Source organism: Terrapene carolina, unplaced genomic scaffold (assembly GCF_002925995.2).
Source record: "Terrapene carolina triunguis isolate 2854851 unplaced genomic scaffold, T_m_triunguis-2.0 Scaffold21, whole genome shotgun sequence".
In the NCBI taxonomy this organism is placed as follows: Eukaryota; Metazoa; Chordata; order Testudines; family Emydidae; genus Terrapene; species Terrapene triunguis.
The window spans coordinates 41,745,515-41,761,499 of NW_020664372.1; the positions used below are offsets into that span (position 1 = coordinate 41,745,515).

General features: G+C 40.8%; 1 protein-coding gene across 1 annotated transcript in view; it reads left to right on the plus strand.

Annotated features, from left to right (window-relative positions):
* The window catches only part of AFF3 (AF4/FMR2 family member 3), a 476,825-nt gene that overhangs the window by 95,197 nt on the left and 365,643 nt on the right, over positions 1–15,985 (plus strand). The window contains exons 6-7 of the mRNA XM_026657569.1: positions 6,365–6,680; positions 6,804–7,168. Coding sequence (XP_026513354.1) covers positions 6,365–6,680; positions 6,804–7,168 — 681 coding nt within the window. The remainder of the gene's footprint in view (positions 1–6,364; positions 6,681–6,803; positions 7,169–15,985) is intronic.

Here is a 15,985-nt window from a genome sequence, read left to right on the forward strand (position 1 = left end):
CTACACAATATACATAGACATAAAATGTAAAAACTTAAATATCTTAGTAACAGTAGCCAATCAGTTGTTTTAGTTGTCATATTTGAATTCAGCACATCAAAATACATAATACATAGCACATTTTATCTCTGAAGCAGACGACTTCTCAAAAATTGTAGACCAGTGTAACTGTCCAGGGGGTTCTTTTTCCTCTTCTTGTAGTCCAGCAAACCTTTGAAATGTCTCCTTTTGAAGTGTACTCCCAGATAAATTCATTCTTTCCTGATTGCTTGTGGTCTGGTGTGCTGGTGCCATGCTGCTTTTTCACCCTCCTGTTAACTTGTACTTCCTGTCTACCTCAGAGGCAAATGAACTCCCATTGTATTTGGCATATGCTGCTTAATTTACATCAGAGATCTAGGCAGACAGGTAAATCAACATTCCTTTGTTTGGGAAATCCTTGTTTATCAACCCAGCCTGGTTACATAGTTTAAATGTATTTTTAGTACATAGATGTGACTTCTGGAATAGCACCTGAACATACATCTCACAAAGCTTATGATGACCAGTATGATATAAGCTCTCATATGAGACCTCACACGACATTTTTTATGGATAAAATTCTATGATATCAATGTGTTAGGTGTAGTGAGTTTGTCAGGCTTGATAGGAGATGCTGTTACATGACAGTGAACCCTTTACCAGTTGGCATCAAGGGGCCTTTAGGGTCAGACCTTCCACAAGGGAATGAAGGGAAACACTCCTCTTTGTAGGCTCAATTTCTACCTTAACTCCAGGCTTCAAGAAAGTTTAATATCCCTCTGCACAGGGCACTTGGCCTCAATAACACCAGCAGAAGTCAAAGGGCCTCGTTCTTGCCTTTCCACAAGCAGTAGATGACCTTGTCAAAAGCAGACTGGGAGCCTTTTATACTTGTTTGCTCCTGGTCATCTTAGATGTCTGTGCCCTGTGACCTAAAATCAGATTTTCAGAAAGACTCTACAGCAGTGATACTCAGACAGACCTCTGTGGTTCAGGAGCCAAATTAGCGATCAACATTACCCAAAAGAGCCACAGTAGTGTGTGAATTCATTGTTTCATTTACTATTTTTAAAAATATTCTCACAGCAAAATGACGGACCAAGTATTCTACAACTGGTTAATAACATAGTAAAAGCATTCTGAGTGGTTAATAACTTAGATTGGTTAATAATTAAATCACACAGTGTTTTAATATCATGTGCTGCTAAGAGCTGCAGGAGACACCCTGAGGAGTCACTTGCAGCTCCCAAGCCTCAGTCTGAGTATTGCTGCCCTACAGACTGTTCCTTACCCCATTATACCTCTCAAGAACGCTCTCAGGCACCCTCTGATGATGAGATGCTGCAGGAAGTCCAATCCCTTCTGGCCAAGAAAGAGGGAGAAGGGGGTTTTATTCCAGATACTTTCTGGACAGAAGAGACTGCCTCATCAACAAAATCAGTAATTTTGCTAAAGAATCTTTAAGAAGAATGTGATTGGCTATATCCTCTGGATCTTGCAGTTGTCTGAACATAGAGATACTTCTCAGGTATCAGAAGGCTCTTCGATCATTATATGTGGGATATGTTTTCACAAATAATTTGGCCTATTTACCCAGATTGGGAGTGCATGTGTTCCCCTACCTAATAACTGGCTACTCAAGGACAGCAACCCTTTTGAGGATGTCATAAAATCAGACTCTACCACTAGAATTCCTGTTAAAATACCCAACATTCCAACTTGTCCCTAGCACACAATTAGAATACCCGAGAGCCCAGCCAGATACAGCTTAGCTTGAACCTTTCCTGCCTCAGGAGTGGATCCAAGACCTTACCACTTTGGCAGAGAGGATAAGCAAGAGCCAGCAGATGACAGCTTAGACCATACTAAGAATGTTGGATCTGATGGCTGCAGCTGTACTTGTAGTTCCCATGGCACGTTTGCATATGAGATCTCTTCAGTGGCCCCCGAGAGCGCAGGGACTCTCACATTACATCCAGATGAGAGAATACCTCTGGCCTGGTGGCATCTAGAGACAACCTTCAATTAGCTACGGACATCCAAATTGCAGTGAGCACAAATGTGCCTGGCTTGTGACGGGGAGTCCATACAGAGGGGCCCAATGCTTGGAGGAACAAATACTGCACAAAAATTTCATACGTAGGGATATGGACAGTTCCTCAGGCTTTAAGGCCTGGTATTCCAAAAGGTGGCCCTAGTTTGAGGAGAATCAGGCCACCACATTTTACATCAATAAGTAGGGAAGCACCATGTAATGGGGTGACCTGCCTCTTTAAGGGCCAGGGGCTGGCCAAGCCTGATTAATTAGCCAGGCCCTACCATACCTGATCTGGGTGTAGGACTTAAAAAAGGGAAGAAGCCCAGCACTTAGGGGCTGGCTGTGAAGGAGAGCTGAGTCACCAGAGTGGAGCTAACTCCTGTGATAGGACCTGGAACAAGGGGCCAGTCTCCAGGGAGGCAGTCCTGGGGCTATGTTCTGTAAGAGGAACTGGGATTTGAAGAGGAACCCAAGAGGGGCAAGAGGCTCAAGTGCTTAGATGGGTGAAAGACATTTTGGTAGTGTTTAGTTTTGGAGTTCTCCTAAGCCCAGGGAGAAGTCATGGGACCTGCTACTCTTCCAAAAAACAAAACAAAAAAAAGGAGTGGAATTCTGTTTGATTTAGAAGGACTTTGCTGCTGGACTCGGAGCAGATGGGTGAAGGGACTTTGAAGCTGGGAGAAGCCAGCTTGGGGCTTGTCCAGTTACAGCTGGGCTTGGATACCCCAGAAGGGAGTTTGAACTTTTAAGGCACAAAAGACCCAGACAGAGGCTAACAACAGGAGAAGGTGACCAACGGGGAGCCCCATCAACCCCACACCCAGCACAAGGAAACAACAGCTGGTGAATAGCTTCTGTGCACATGGGGCTTGCTCTGGAGTGGGATCCTGTAACACCGTCTGAGTTGGTAAAACCTGTTTATGTGAAAGGCCCTGTCTCTCTAAACGTTCCTTGATACCATACATTTGTCAGAGAAGTAGAACATAGTCATAGGCAGACTGGATCAGTCTGTGACAGATCCTCACAAATGGTCTCTGAATCAAGGAATGGTGGATCAGCTCTTCCCTCCAGTGGGGAGTGCCAGAGGTGGATCTCTTCAGTAGTCGTCTGACCAAGACCTCTACGCTAAAAGACTATGCTAGTGAGGGATCTGCTGGAAAAGAAGAGATTGAGTGAAGAAGGAGCCTCCTCTGTGCCTTTCTGCTAGTACCTCTGCTAGCTAAGATCTTGGCTAAGTTTAGTCGAGAGAGTGATCTTACAAACCCCATACTGGCCCACACAAGCATAGCTGTCAACTCTGTTGCAGATACCTGATTTCATGAGGCTGGGAATCTGGCCAGATGGCACTCCCCTCTTTCCCAACCCAGGAACTCCCTCCTTGAGAAGATTGGCTCCTGACAGGATAGAGATCTGTTTCTCAAATGCAGCTAAGTTGTCCACTTTAAGTTGGAAGTACAAGCAACAGAGGAGTCATGATGGCAATGCTAGCTATAAAGTTGATAAGAGAAAACAGAGAATTGAGGCTGTTTCTGAGTTCTATAGTTAAGAGATCTATAGTTATGCTCTCTCTGAACTGGTAGCTCCAGTCTTCCTAGCTTCTCAAAAACCATGTAGCAGGTGGACTTACAATTCCAGGTAGAAGAGGCTTGTGGCATGATACAAGCAAGACCATGATGACCCCTTTACTACCTATGCTTGACTAGCTTCTTACTGACTGAATCTAATTTAAATCCCAACTCAGTTAAGAAACATCTGGCCTGTTGAGAACTAGTCAAGGCATTATCTTTGTAGACCCGTATCTTCAGATTTATGCGGGGCTTTCCATTTTTGAAACCTCGTTAATAGCTCTCTTTATTATGGGACGTTAGTGTGGTCCTGACAAAGCTAATGAAAACTCCCTTTAAAGGCACCAAATATCTGTGAGCTCAAATTTACTGTGATAGTGACTGCTGCTTGTAGAGAGAGCGAGCTTCAGGCTCTCATGTCTATTGCATCTTATTCCAAGTTTTACAGTGTGATGCCTCAGACTCAGCTGAGACTGCTCTTGGAGGTGGTGACAAATTTCCACTGTCGTCAGCCTCACAACTTGCCAGTGTTCTTTCCACCCACGTGTGCCCACGATGCTCTTCTCCCTAGGCTCAAAAAGTTCTTGGCATTCTAACTGGAGTGGATTAAATCTTTAAAAAATCCTCCCAACTTTTTTTTATTTTACTCCACTGGGCAATACTGTGACTAAGTGATCCATTTCAAAAATTGTAGTTTGATTGCATTTTGCGTATCTATCACCTGGCTGCTCTGAAACTAGAAAGCCAATGCAAGGCATGTTCAACTTTATTACTGCCTGTACTGCTTGCCGTGGGGAAGGTTCCCTTGCAAACATAGACAAGGCAGCTACATGGCCCTCATTCCACACATCCCTAAGGCATTATTACGTGGATTCAGCTTCTAGGAGGAAATCCTATTTCAGTGATGCAGATACTGTTTCTGAGTTAGGGGAGTACCAATTCTCCTTTCCCCTAGTATGTTTGTTTTTTTCAGTATGTGACTAATTTAAGCCAATTATATTTGAAGTTTATAAAAAGTAAGCCAAAAAACCCCCACCTTCCTCTCCATGGTTGGTATTGGCCTGATTACTGTTGCCTGTTGCAGATTTATTTACATTCTTTTTCTTTTTTACATTCTTTTTATGTTCTTCCCTTGAGCAACTTCTCTCTCCAGGAGCAAGAATCCTGAGGTTAAATCCTGGTCCTAGTGAAGTCAATGGGTGTTTTGCCATTGACTTTAGTGGGATCAGGATTTCACCACTGGTGAAGGAAAAGCAGAAAATTATTGACCTCTAATCCCGATTCTGTGAAGGTAGCCTGACAGGATTCTCACTCACCCACCTGCTTCTGTGCAGAGTTTGGAAGAATCTATGAAGCAGTGATGTTAATGTTTATACCTTTGTTTACAATTAACTTCTCGAGACAATAGTTTTCAATTATTTTTATTGATTGTCTTATTTCTTTGGGGAGCTTTTGCCTTCTGCTCCAAGACAGTGGCTAGGCTCAGATGACAGCACATTCCACCCTTGGGAGGATGGAAAAGGCAACTTGCTTGTATTCCATCTTGCTACCACTGCCAAAAAATGTTAAGAACTTGGGAAATTCTTCCTGTTTTTTGCAAAAGAGCTAAGACCCAGGAGTGAGAATTCTGTCAGAAATGATATTTTTCAGAGAAGTAGCATCATGAGTCAGTAATATTTTTCCCATGTCCCATTAGCTCACTTTCTTTCCTTAAGAAACCTTGTTGATATTAGGGTCAGCTCAGAATATGCAGTAAACTGACTGGTGAATTCAGTACTTTCTTAAGCTATTGTATTGCCTCCCTTTTCTTCTATGTGTATATTTCTGTAAAGAATGCATATTGGAGGAAATCAGGAATGTAGTATTTTCATTCATGGCTGAACCTTGACCCATGTCTTGAAAGGGAAGCTTGCTGTGGACTACAAGGATTTTAGTGCCAGGTGGGCCAGGGGACAGTCCAGAGCAGTAATGTAGGTGCAAATGGTCAGGCAGCCAGCAGGTCACTCCATGTCAGAGGCCGTCTGGGACCATGGTCAGAGTTCTTGCAGGGGTCAGTAGCCGGAAGACTCAATCCAAGGGGCCAGATTAGTGAGTTGGGGAGGTGAGGTCGGATGAGGCAACAAGGTAGGGTAAGGTGAAGCAGCAAGGCAAGGCAATCTGGGGAGCAACCAGCAGGCACTAGTCTGGGGCTCAGACAGCTTCCTCTTCCTGTTCAGGCCTTTATATAGTCCAGTTACTGAATGAAAGTGCTGCCTGTCCATCCAGTCAGGGGCCTGGGTGCTGTGGGCCTGTAGGCTGTTGGTCAGAGGCAGCACATCAGTGCATTGCTGTGGTGCAGTAGCTAAGGCTGCTGCCTAAGCACCTTGTAGGCCTCAATTCAATACTTGGCTCCCAACAAAGGAAATTTTTTTATTATGACCAGATTTAATCCAAATCATTCTGCATAGCCGCAATAATAAATTTTCTAGTTTCCAGGTAATATATTTTAACTACAGTGTGATACCAGTGATAGATTTCTTTTTTATATACTCTGAGGCCCTTTACAGCTTTTCCAGTTCAGGGTAGATTTAAGATGTTGACAAGTGTCTTCAGAGACAATAAGGATTTTCGATCTCATTCCTCAACTATGTTACTGTATAAGGCAGTGCTGCTTCAGTAAGGAGTGAAGCATGAATAGAATTATTTTCTTTTACTTTAATTGTTACAGAATGTTTGTTTGATTTTTTTTGTTGTTTTGCAGACTAACAAGGGAGATGAGCTCTCAAATCGTATCCAGAATACATTAGGCAACTATGATGAAATGAAGGACTTATTGACGGATCGATCCAACCAGAGTCATCTTGTTGGAGTTCCAAAACCTGGGATTCCACAGGCACCTGTGAACAAAACTGATGAACATTTTATTGCAGATTCAAGACCACAGCCTCAGCCTTCCATCTGCAGCACTTCATCATCCATACCAGCAGCTCTATCTGGTCAGCAAAGCAAGAGCCCGACAATGGGTTGGCAGAAAGCTGGGCACAATGCTTCTGATGGACAGCAGAGGGCAAGCAAGCATGGGCACAGATTGCTTGAGTCACACAACAGTGACTTCAAAATGGCTAACCAAAAAACCAGTCTGGAAAAGCTTAAACACTTTGCATTGAGTCCCACATCGTCATCTGTCAGTGCTGCAAAACAAGGTACTTTAAGATCCGTGCTTGGAGACAGTGTCAGCAAAGCACAACAGCAGTCCAAATTAAATTGCAGTGTAGAAGCAGGATCTCAGGCTCAAGAAAGGCCAGCAAAACACAGCACTGGGCACTGTGTTCAGAACTTCCCTCCTTCACTTGCTTCAAAGCCCAATATAGTTCAACAGAAACCAACGGCTTATGTAAGACCAATGGATGGTCAAGATCAGGCTCCTGATGATTCTCCAAAGCTAAAGTTATCGGCAGAAGCTAAAATGCACTGTACATCATATAGGGGAGTACCTTCTAATAAGCCTGACCCAGCTATGGCCAAGACCAAGATGGCAAAATTTAACATTCCCAAACAAGAAGAGGTAAGCATTTTTAAATATTTCATGACATTGCAAAGTTTAAATACCAGTTTATTTGGCAAAGTGCACCTCATTTTAAACATTTTTATATATTTGTTTTGTTTAAAGCCTTTTGTTTGTTTTTAATTGGAATGTCATACACTGCAAATAGTAACCCAATAGTTACATCAAAAAGGTATCTGAGATAAAGGCTTAGTTGTCTTCAGAACTGAAACACATTCTACAGGTGCAAATGTTCAGTTAACATAAATTATGGCATATTAATCACTAGAAATTTCTCTGGCTATCTAAGCCTAGGTTCTGGAGGAAACCATAGTGACATAAAATTTAATTTACTTGTTCAAGAATCCTGCATATTACTTCTAGATTTTGCCATATTTTAATGGATTTCTCCCGTCGGCATTCATTGAACTATGCCAAATTGTCAGGAATAGTTCCACAGGCCTCCACAATGTCAAAACAGCTACACCATGTAAATAACTTGTATAATCAATGTTATTATTATAACACAGATGAGAGATTAATAATGGTATTGGCTATTTATATCTTTAGCTTTCACAGAAATTGTCTCAGTTTCAAAATGATTTATAAAGAGATTAAGACAAAAATACACATGATATAATTCCTCAAGAGTCATCTTCTTATAATAAACCAATTAACATACAAACTTGACCATTTGCAACAAACAAACAAGCTTACAGGCAGCATTTCTGTTATCTGCTCTATGTGACTTATCGTTTGTTTTGGGGAAATTTCAAATTTCATCACTGTCCCCATCAGAACACTGTGCTTGATCAATACCACATTCTGTGATTTTCTTGATTTTTTTGTGTGTGTTTCTGTCTCTCATGTTGAAAAATGAATGCTTTTAGGGTCTCCCTTGGTTTGCTGCCTTCTCATTGGGATTCTGAAAGGCCTATTCTTAAAAAATTGGGTTGCCTGCTGTATGCCACTTTAATTTTTAGGAAACCAAATCTCTATGAAAGCAATTGCATCGTCTCAGTCAGTCCACTCAGGCACTCCAAACCACATGATTATTTTTTCTAAGTGAATTATCCACCAATTCAAAGCAAAAGTGAAGTGATTTGTTGGCCTTGAAAAGTGATCAATTTAGACTCGAGTCAAATTTTCAAGAGCCCCTGAAATCGGTTGACCACACAAAATATCTTTGCACTCACAAACTCTCATGTTTATGCATAGAAATTCAGGTAATGGCATGTGCTGCTGCCCATTTAGTCATGTCATTCCCTGATTTTCTGGTGCAAACACATGCTTGGATACCCAAATGAGGGGGTGTTCGAGGAATAACAGAAGCATATGCCCTGTCTTGCTCTTTCAAATTTTCTCCTTAAGATTGATTTGCAGAGGTGCCAGTAAAGAGTCACTTGCTTGTTTCAAATTGCAGTTTTGGCTTCAGGATTTTTCACCTGTATTCTAATTTTGACCTGCCTAGTATCCAGTGAAGCTACAGCTAATTATATATTGTCCATCCTTTCCTCATTCTGTTCAAAGAACAAATACTAAATTATGCAGTCTGTGATCCAGCAAGCATTATGGAAACTTACTGGGATGATTCTGGTAATTAACTGTCCAATTTATAGAATTACAAATTAGTGGGTGAGCGGGACAAGATGTAATATACTTGAAATTTAGTAATTTGATACCATGTCACATGAAGTTTTAGTTGAAATCAAATTAGCTGGTTAGAGGCACTGGTGGTCTGAAAAATGGCCAAAACACTCTTAAAAAATTGAAAAATTTTGATATATTGAGTTGGAGGGAAATGTCTAGTGGGATATCACAGAGATCTGTGTTTGGGTTTTGAGATGGACTCAAAATATTGAAAAGATGGTATGGCCATTTCATGTGACCCAAAGCTATGGGTCTGTGGGTTTAAATATTATTCACATGCGTTTTGCTTTATCTTATGCTAGCATTTTCTATCACAAACAGTGCAGAGAAATTCTCTGCACCTGGGTGTCACTGCAGGGAGACGTATTAACCAAAGCCGATAGGCTATTCAACCAAAAATAGCTCTGAGTCCTGGGCCCTGGTCTGTAGTATCTTGCCTCATCCATCCTCCATGCATAGCACTTATCAGTTCTAAATTGTAATCCCTTCTCTTTTTCTGTTTCAATATTTCAAGCTCTTGCAATTTTATCAAACGTCTCAAGATATTTGGGGTTTTTTAGGAGTCTCAATGAATTTTTTATTTCTGCTTTCAATATTGCAAAGTTTTTTGCCCTTTGGCCAAAATGGCCACCATCTCCCATTACTGTCAATAGGACTGAAGTCAGAGGTGCCCTCGGCACGATAGCCATCATGTCCCTTTACCCTGTGCAGAGGAAAATGACGCTCCAATTCTCTCCAATGGGGCTGAAGTCAGGCTGTTCTCAGGAGATGGCAATCCCTTAGTCACCATGTGAGGGCCTGGCAGGGGCCAGAAATGAGGTTGTGAGGGAAACTGGGAAGAGGAATGTGTTAAGAAACAGGGCAGGAAGCTATGAAGGCGTCCAGTCTGTGAAAGAAACTTATTGAAACATCTCTGAGGGTGAGATTTTATCTGTATTCAGTTTTATTACTGTATTAGACTTAGATTTGCGTGTTTTATTTTATTTTACTTGGTAATTCACTTTGTTCTGTCTGTCACTACTTGGAACCACTTAAATCCTACTTTCTGTATTTAATAAAATCACTTTTTTCTTATTAATTAACCCAGAGTATGTATTAATCCCGGGCGGGGGGGGGGGGAGCAAACAGCTGTGCATATCCCTCTATCAGTATTATAGAGGGCGAACAATTTATGAGTTATGAGAACAATTAAAGCTTATACAGGGTAAAACGGATTTATTTGGGGTTTGGATCCCCTTGGGAGTTGGGCATCTGAGTGTTAAAGACAGGAACACTTCTGTAAGTTGCTTTCAATTAAGTCTGCAGCTTTGGGGCACGTGGTTCAGACCCTGGGTCTGTGTTGGAGCAGACTGGCATATCTGGCTCAACAAGACAGGGTGCTGGATTCCCAGGTTGGCAGGGAAAGCAGGGGCAGAAGTAGTCTTGGCATATCAGTTGGCAGTTCCCAAGGGGGTTTCTGTGATCGAACCCGTCACACTCATGATCTGTAAGCAATCTCCTCAATTTTTGAGGTCTGAGTCATGGTTTTTGAATGCTCGAGTTTGGCAATACTGCTGTGTCCCAAGTCTGTGGGTAAATCTAACAACTGAGCTCTTGCTTACACATTTACCAGTTTATAGGACCCATCAGCTGGAAAAACAAATAGATGATAAAACAGTCAAAGTTAGGATCAAATTAAAAAAATACAAAATAGGAAGCGGTGTTATATGAAGTGTGTCTCTTCTGTTGTACAATCTCTTCTTTGGTACATCCCTGGAGGTTTTCAGTTGAACAGGCCACAAAGTTGGCTGTGGTACAATTATCATTAACTGGAAATAAAAGCACATGAATAAAAATTATAGACCATTACTTTTCAATATGTGAAAAAAGGTTGATTTTTAATGTAGTCCAATACCTCATTTAATATTTTTAATCAGATATGGAAAGCCTTCTCAATATCTTGACACAAAGTGAAGATTATAACATTTTAAAAAATTGTTTTAATGAGAATACCTTGGGTAGACTGCATGCATAAAGGTATCAGTTTCCCATTCAGGATATTAGTCTTTAGGAATCAAGTTCACCAGTGTTAATCAGAAGCCATACCCGACCTCTTGGTCCTTTCAAAAATTATGATATTGCTCTGCATAAATGATAGTCTCTCATCTCAAGTACTTCTGTTTCACATTTTGAATTTTACTGTAAATTATTTGTGAATTAAATTACTGTAGATAAAAACCTAATGTACTGAGCAGACGTACAGAGAAATGTGATACCATATTATAGAGGAAAAAAGGCAAGAAAGCAAGTGCCTCTTATTTCTAAAAAAATTTTATGCTAGAAACAGAAATATAAAAACTGAGATGGCAAGTAAGCCTTTGTATTAGAATTGCGTTTTTAAATACAATATTGTAGTCTATATGTTAGTTTTTATTATTATGCTGAAAACACATGAGTTTAAAATATGCATTGTCCTTTGATAATTCTGCTTTGCTTAGTAGAGTGGAACAAGAAAATCCAGGAATTTGAAAATGAGAAGTGACTACTAGTCTAATGGTGTAAAGCAGTTTTTTGTCAAATATGTGAACATATTTATGTGAAATTTAGATAAGAGCATATTTGGAACACTTTTTTATTCCACTTCATAAGGTGCTTACACAATTTCTGCAAAAGTTATGTATAATGCACTACACGTGGAATTCCTTATTCCATTCTTCCTCAGTTCTTACTCAGGCAAACTCCTATTGAAATCAATGGGAGTTTGCCTGGGTAAGAAACTCACTGTGATTGGCCTTATCAAAGTAATTACTTGCTGCATTTAGAGCTGCGTGAAATTTTTTTGCTGGAAAATTTTTTCAGCAAAAATGCAAATTCATCGACACCAAAATATTTTACGAATTTGTCAGTTTTGTTAAATTTGTATCCAAAAACAAAAACAAATTTCTGAAAAAATGGAAATGTCTCCTTTGACATTTTTGAAACAAAACATTTTAGTTGGATTACTTGATGATTATCTGTTCTGTTCATTCCCTCTGAAGTACCTGGCACTGTCCACTGTCAGAAGACATGATACTGACCCAGGATGGCTGTTCTTATGATTTTTTGATTCAAAATTACTTTTTGTTTTTTGAAATTTTCTTCAATTTTATTTTTAATAACATTAACACATGCTCAAAATTGAAACACAATGTTTAGTTTCATGTCAAACTAAATGTCTAGTTCAACCCAATATTTTTTCTGATTTGTTTCAGAATTGCCAGTGAACTGAAGCATCCATTATCTCCCAGTTGTATTCTCAGCAGTGTCTGGCAGCAGGCACTAGCCACCATTCTTCAATGGTGCATGTTAGTTATGGATGTCATTAGGGGCAATATTTTCTAGTCAGTTTTATTCAAGGATGTTGGAATAAACAAAACAGCAACAACCAAAAATTAAACAGTTTAGACCAGCAGTTTTCAAACTGTGGTTTGGGACCCCAAAGTGGGTCGCAACCCCGTTTTAATGGGGTTGCCAGGACTGGTGTTAGACTTGCTGGGGCCCTGGGGCTGAAGCCCGGGGCGAAGCCCAAGCCCTACAGCCTGGGACCAAAGCCCAAGGGCTTCATCCCTGTGTAGCAGGGCTCAGGCTTCGACTTCAGCCCTGGGCGGCGGGTATCAGGTTACAGGCCCCCTGCCCAGGGCTGAAGACCTTGGGCTTTGGCTTTGTCCTCCTCCCCTGCCCAGGGCAGTGGGGCTCGGGCTTTGGCTTTGGACCCCCCCCCCACCCAGGGTGGTGGGGCTCAGGCTTTGGTCCCCCCTCGTGGGGTCGTGTAGTAATTTTTGTTGTCAGAAGGGAGTTGTGGTGCAATGAAGTTTGAGAACTGCTACAGTAGACATTCATGTGTGAAAAACTAAACGTGGCTACATCTCATTTAACAGTAATGTCATGACTGGGACATGGGTGGTCAGGTCTAGTGGTCAAAGTGGGTATCAGGCCAGGTTGGGTACTAGGAGTCAGAGTCTGAGATAGGCCAGAGGGAAAACCAAGAGTCAGGTGTCAGAAGACAGGCAGATTTGGAGGCCGTAGTCTGGGGTCTCTTACACGCAGGGTCTCAAGCAGAGACAGGCAGGCAGTCTGTTTTATTGCTCAGACAACTCCCTGTCATGGCTTCCTGGTTTAAGTGCTGGCACCAGCCAATCAGTGGGCTGCGAAGAGCTGCCACTCAGGTGCTGCTTGGTGGTACTTCCTGTTGAGCCTAGCCTCACAGCGTCCTCCTGCACGAGCCTAGCCCAAGCCTCACAGCGTCCTCCTGCACGAGCCTAGCCCAAGCCTCCTGTGGTGATGTGGAGGTGTCAATGGTCCAGAACCCCCATGGTCCCAGCTTCTAGTCTGGCAAGTTCTTACAAGTAGAAACTCCAGTACATAGTAGATGGGGAAAAATTGTCAGAATCAATACTTGTGCTCTCACCATAAAGACTGTGTATCAGTCAAGAAAATGGAAGATACTCTGCATCATCACAGAGAGGCAAAGGTCTGCAGTTTCGTTCAAGAGCTCTGATTCTCTGTCAGTGCTAACTTCAGGGAAACAGTAGAACAGCACTCTCTTCTTCACTGCCACTGTACAGCTGGCAGGGTTGGTAAATGAACCGAAGTTTTTCTCCCCCAAAACCGGATGTGTTGAATTATGTCTCATACAGGCAGGAACAAAAAACAGATGAGCAGTTGAAGGTGATTTTTGGATCCAACTAATGTGGACACACTAACGATAAGTCAGTAATTCTTTTGAGATGACTTAAGATTTGCCAAAAGAGGTTGGAAGTTTGGTTCTGTTATGTAATGGAATTAAGTGTGGTGAGAGTCTTGTAACAGTTGTCAGTTTTACTGAAGTACTGCAGTGTTTGGGAAGCCATTCTACAATCAGAGAACTTGAGTACCGTACTATGAGTAGTTAGGCTTGCCAATTTTGGTTGGACGTATTCCTGGAGGTTTCATCACATGACATAATCTTTAATTAAAGATTAAACTTTAACTCCTGGAGACTCCAGGACAATCCTGAAGGGTTGGCAACCCTATGAGTTGTAGGAGCTAGTTGCAAATCTTTTCTTTCCCAGATATTAATGGGAAGGAGTTTAGCAAGCTACATGCATCAGGAATAGGTCAAGAGTGCAATTTGACTGTGTAACATTAAACACAACTTTTCACAAGTAAAAGTTATTTTCTCTCAATAAGACTTAATCGACAACAAATACACAAAACATTGCTCAGTGATCTGAAACAGTCATAGGTTTATTTAAGTCCTTTGAGTGCATGTGTGGGGGATGTATAGAGCTTTGTGTTTTTACTTAGGAGAATGCAATAGTACAGGTTCCAAAGAAGAAATGGGTGAGTAGTGTTGAAAGTCTCAAACAAACATAGGGTGAACCAAATGTGCTAAGACTGTTGTATGGGTAATCGTTGTTTGATTAAGTAAGCTAAGGTGGCTTTCATGAATTCCTCTTCTAGGATCCTGCAAACACTGTCAGATGCGTAACTTTATGCATTAGTCCCACTGAGTTCAATGAGCCTGCACTCAGATGTAAAGTTACTATATGCATCAGTGTTTGCAGGAACGAGGCCTTGTCTTATAAGCTTTTATTTGATATATATCTTAGTGCTCTCTACTTTTTACTATTTCCATCCCCAGCAGAACAGTTTCATTTCCCTTTTGTATCAAATAACCATTTTTTTGGTGGGGAAAAATGCTACACAAACATATTTAACATCTTTGAAAAATCAAGAACTATATTGCTTTGATTCACAATGTTTTGTATGTATCCCTTTCCATATGGTGTTTAATCTACATTGGTTGCTATGGTGAGTTACTTGTTATTCCTCATTAATCTTGACTAGTACGATAGTCACTGTAGGAAAATCTCAGATAACTGGATATATAAGTTATGATTGTCAAGGGACTTCCTTAATTTATGCATCTTCTTGCCAGTTTTTCCCAAGTTCGTTTTTTGTATTTAATAAAAGATGTATATTTTGAGCATTGTAACAAGGGTCTCTTTTACTCAACTCCACTTGTCCGTAAAATTGATCTTTCCTACAGGTATCAGTTGGAAAGGTTGCCACTTTTAGGATGAGGAAGAGAGCTTAATGAATGTCAGAATTCTGTATTTTATTAGGAAAAAGTGCATTCCACCTTTCCCCCCTAAATGAACTGGATGTTTTTGCTTTCTGAATCATCTCTAGAGGTAATACCATGTACATGAATAGAGTTCAATTATACAGGATTGCAGTGCTTTTTTAGTTCTGCATATTAAGATAATAACATTGTTGATAAAAGAATTAAGATTTCTAGAACTGAAAACGCTTTTTAATTAAACAGAAATTTGGTAGATTTTTTAAATCAATCTGTAGTGCTTCATATGATAATGGGTGGATGTAAAACAAATCCTGACTGCCAAATATAATCTAATAAACCTTCTTAATGAAATATGTCTCACAGGCTACTTGTATATTCAAATATCTTTTTATTTGCTCTGTTAACATTCACTGTTTTGAATTACTGGAACTGCATTGGGATGCTTTAAAATTTAACACAAAGTTCTGGATCTTGTGATCCTGTAGGGCACACAGCAGGAACCACAAGTTGCTGCTCTTTAGTGCAATGTAAGTGAAGGCTACTTGTGGACTCACATAAGATTTAGTACAGGGCATTGTTCTCTCCAATGAGCAGGGTTCTCAAGCTCCCATTGTATCTCCTCTATAACTCTTAAGAACATGGATTTTAAAAAAGAGGTTGGATGGATGTGTGTGGAGCATGCCAGATTTTAGGAGACAAGTTTAGGTGCAAACTTAATCTTGTCAATGAAGTGCTTAGATACATGCTGTCTTGTAAGGCCTTACTCCTGATACTAGGCCGAAGTAACTTGACAGATACAGCAGTGCTCGTATTCATGCAGGACTGGGTTCCTCTGTCCCAGTAATTATAATGATAATCCCAGATAATCCCACTTTTACACTTTGCCTTGTACTCATATGCACATCAGTTTGTGCAGGAGCAAGCCCTAAGGATGGCCTAGGATTTTTTTTAATTATCCATGAAAAAGGTTTCCCTGTCTTGGTCTATAGTTTCTTTTCCCGGTCTTTAATTAATTAGAGTGACATGAAGTTGCTGTCTCTGAATATATGAGACACTTAGGGTCAGATATGATTGAGGAGCTGGAGAACCAAAGGAAAATGTGA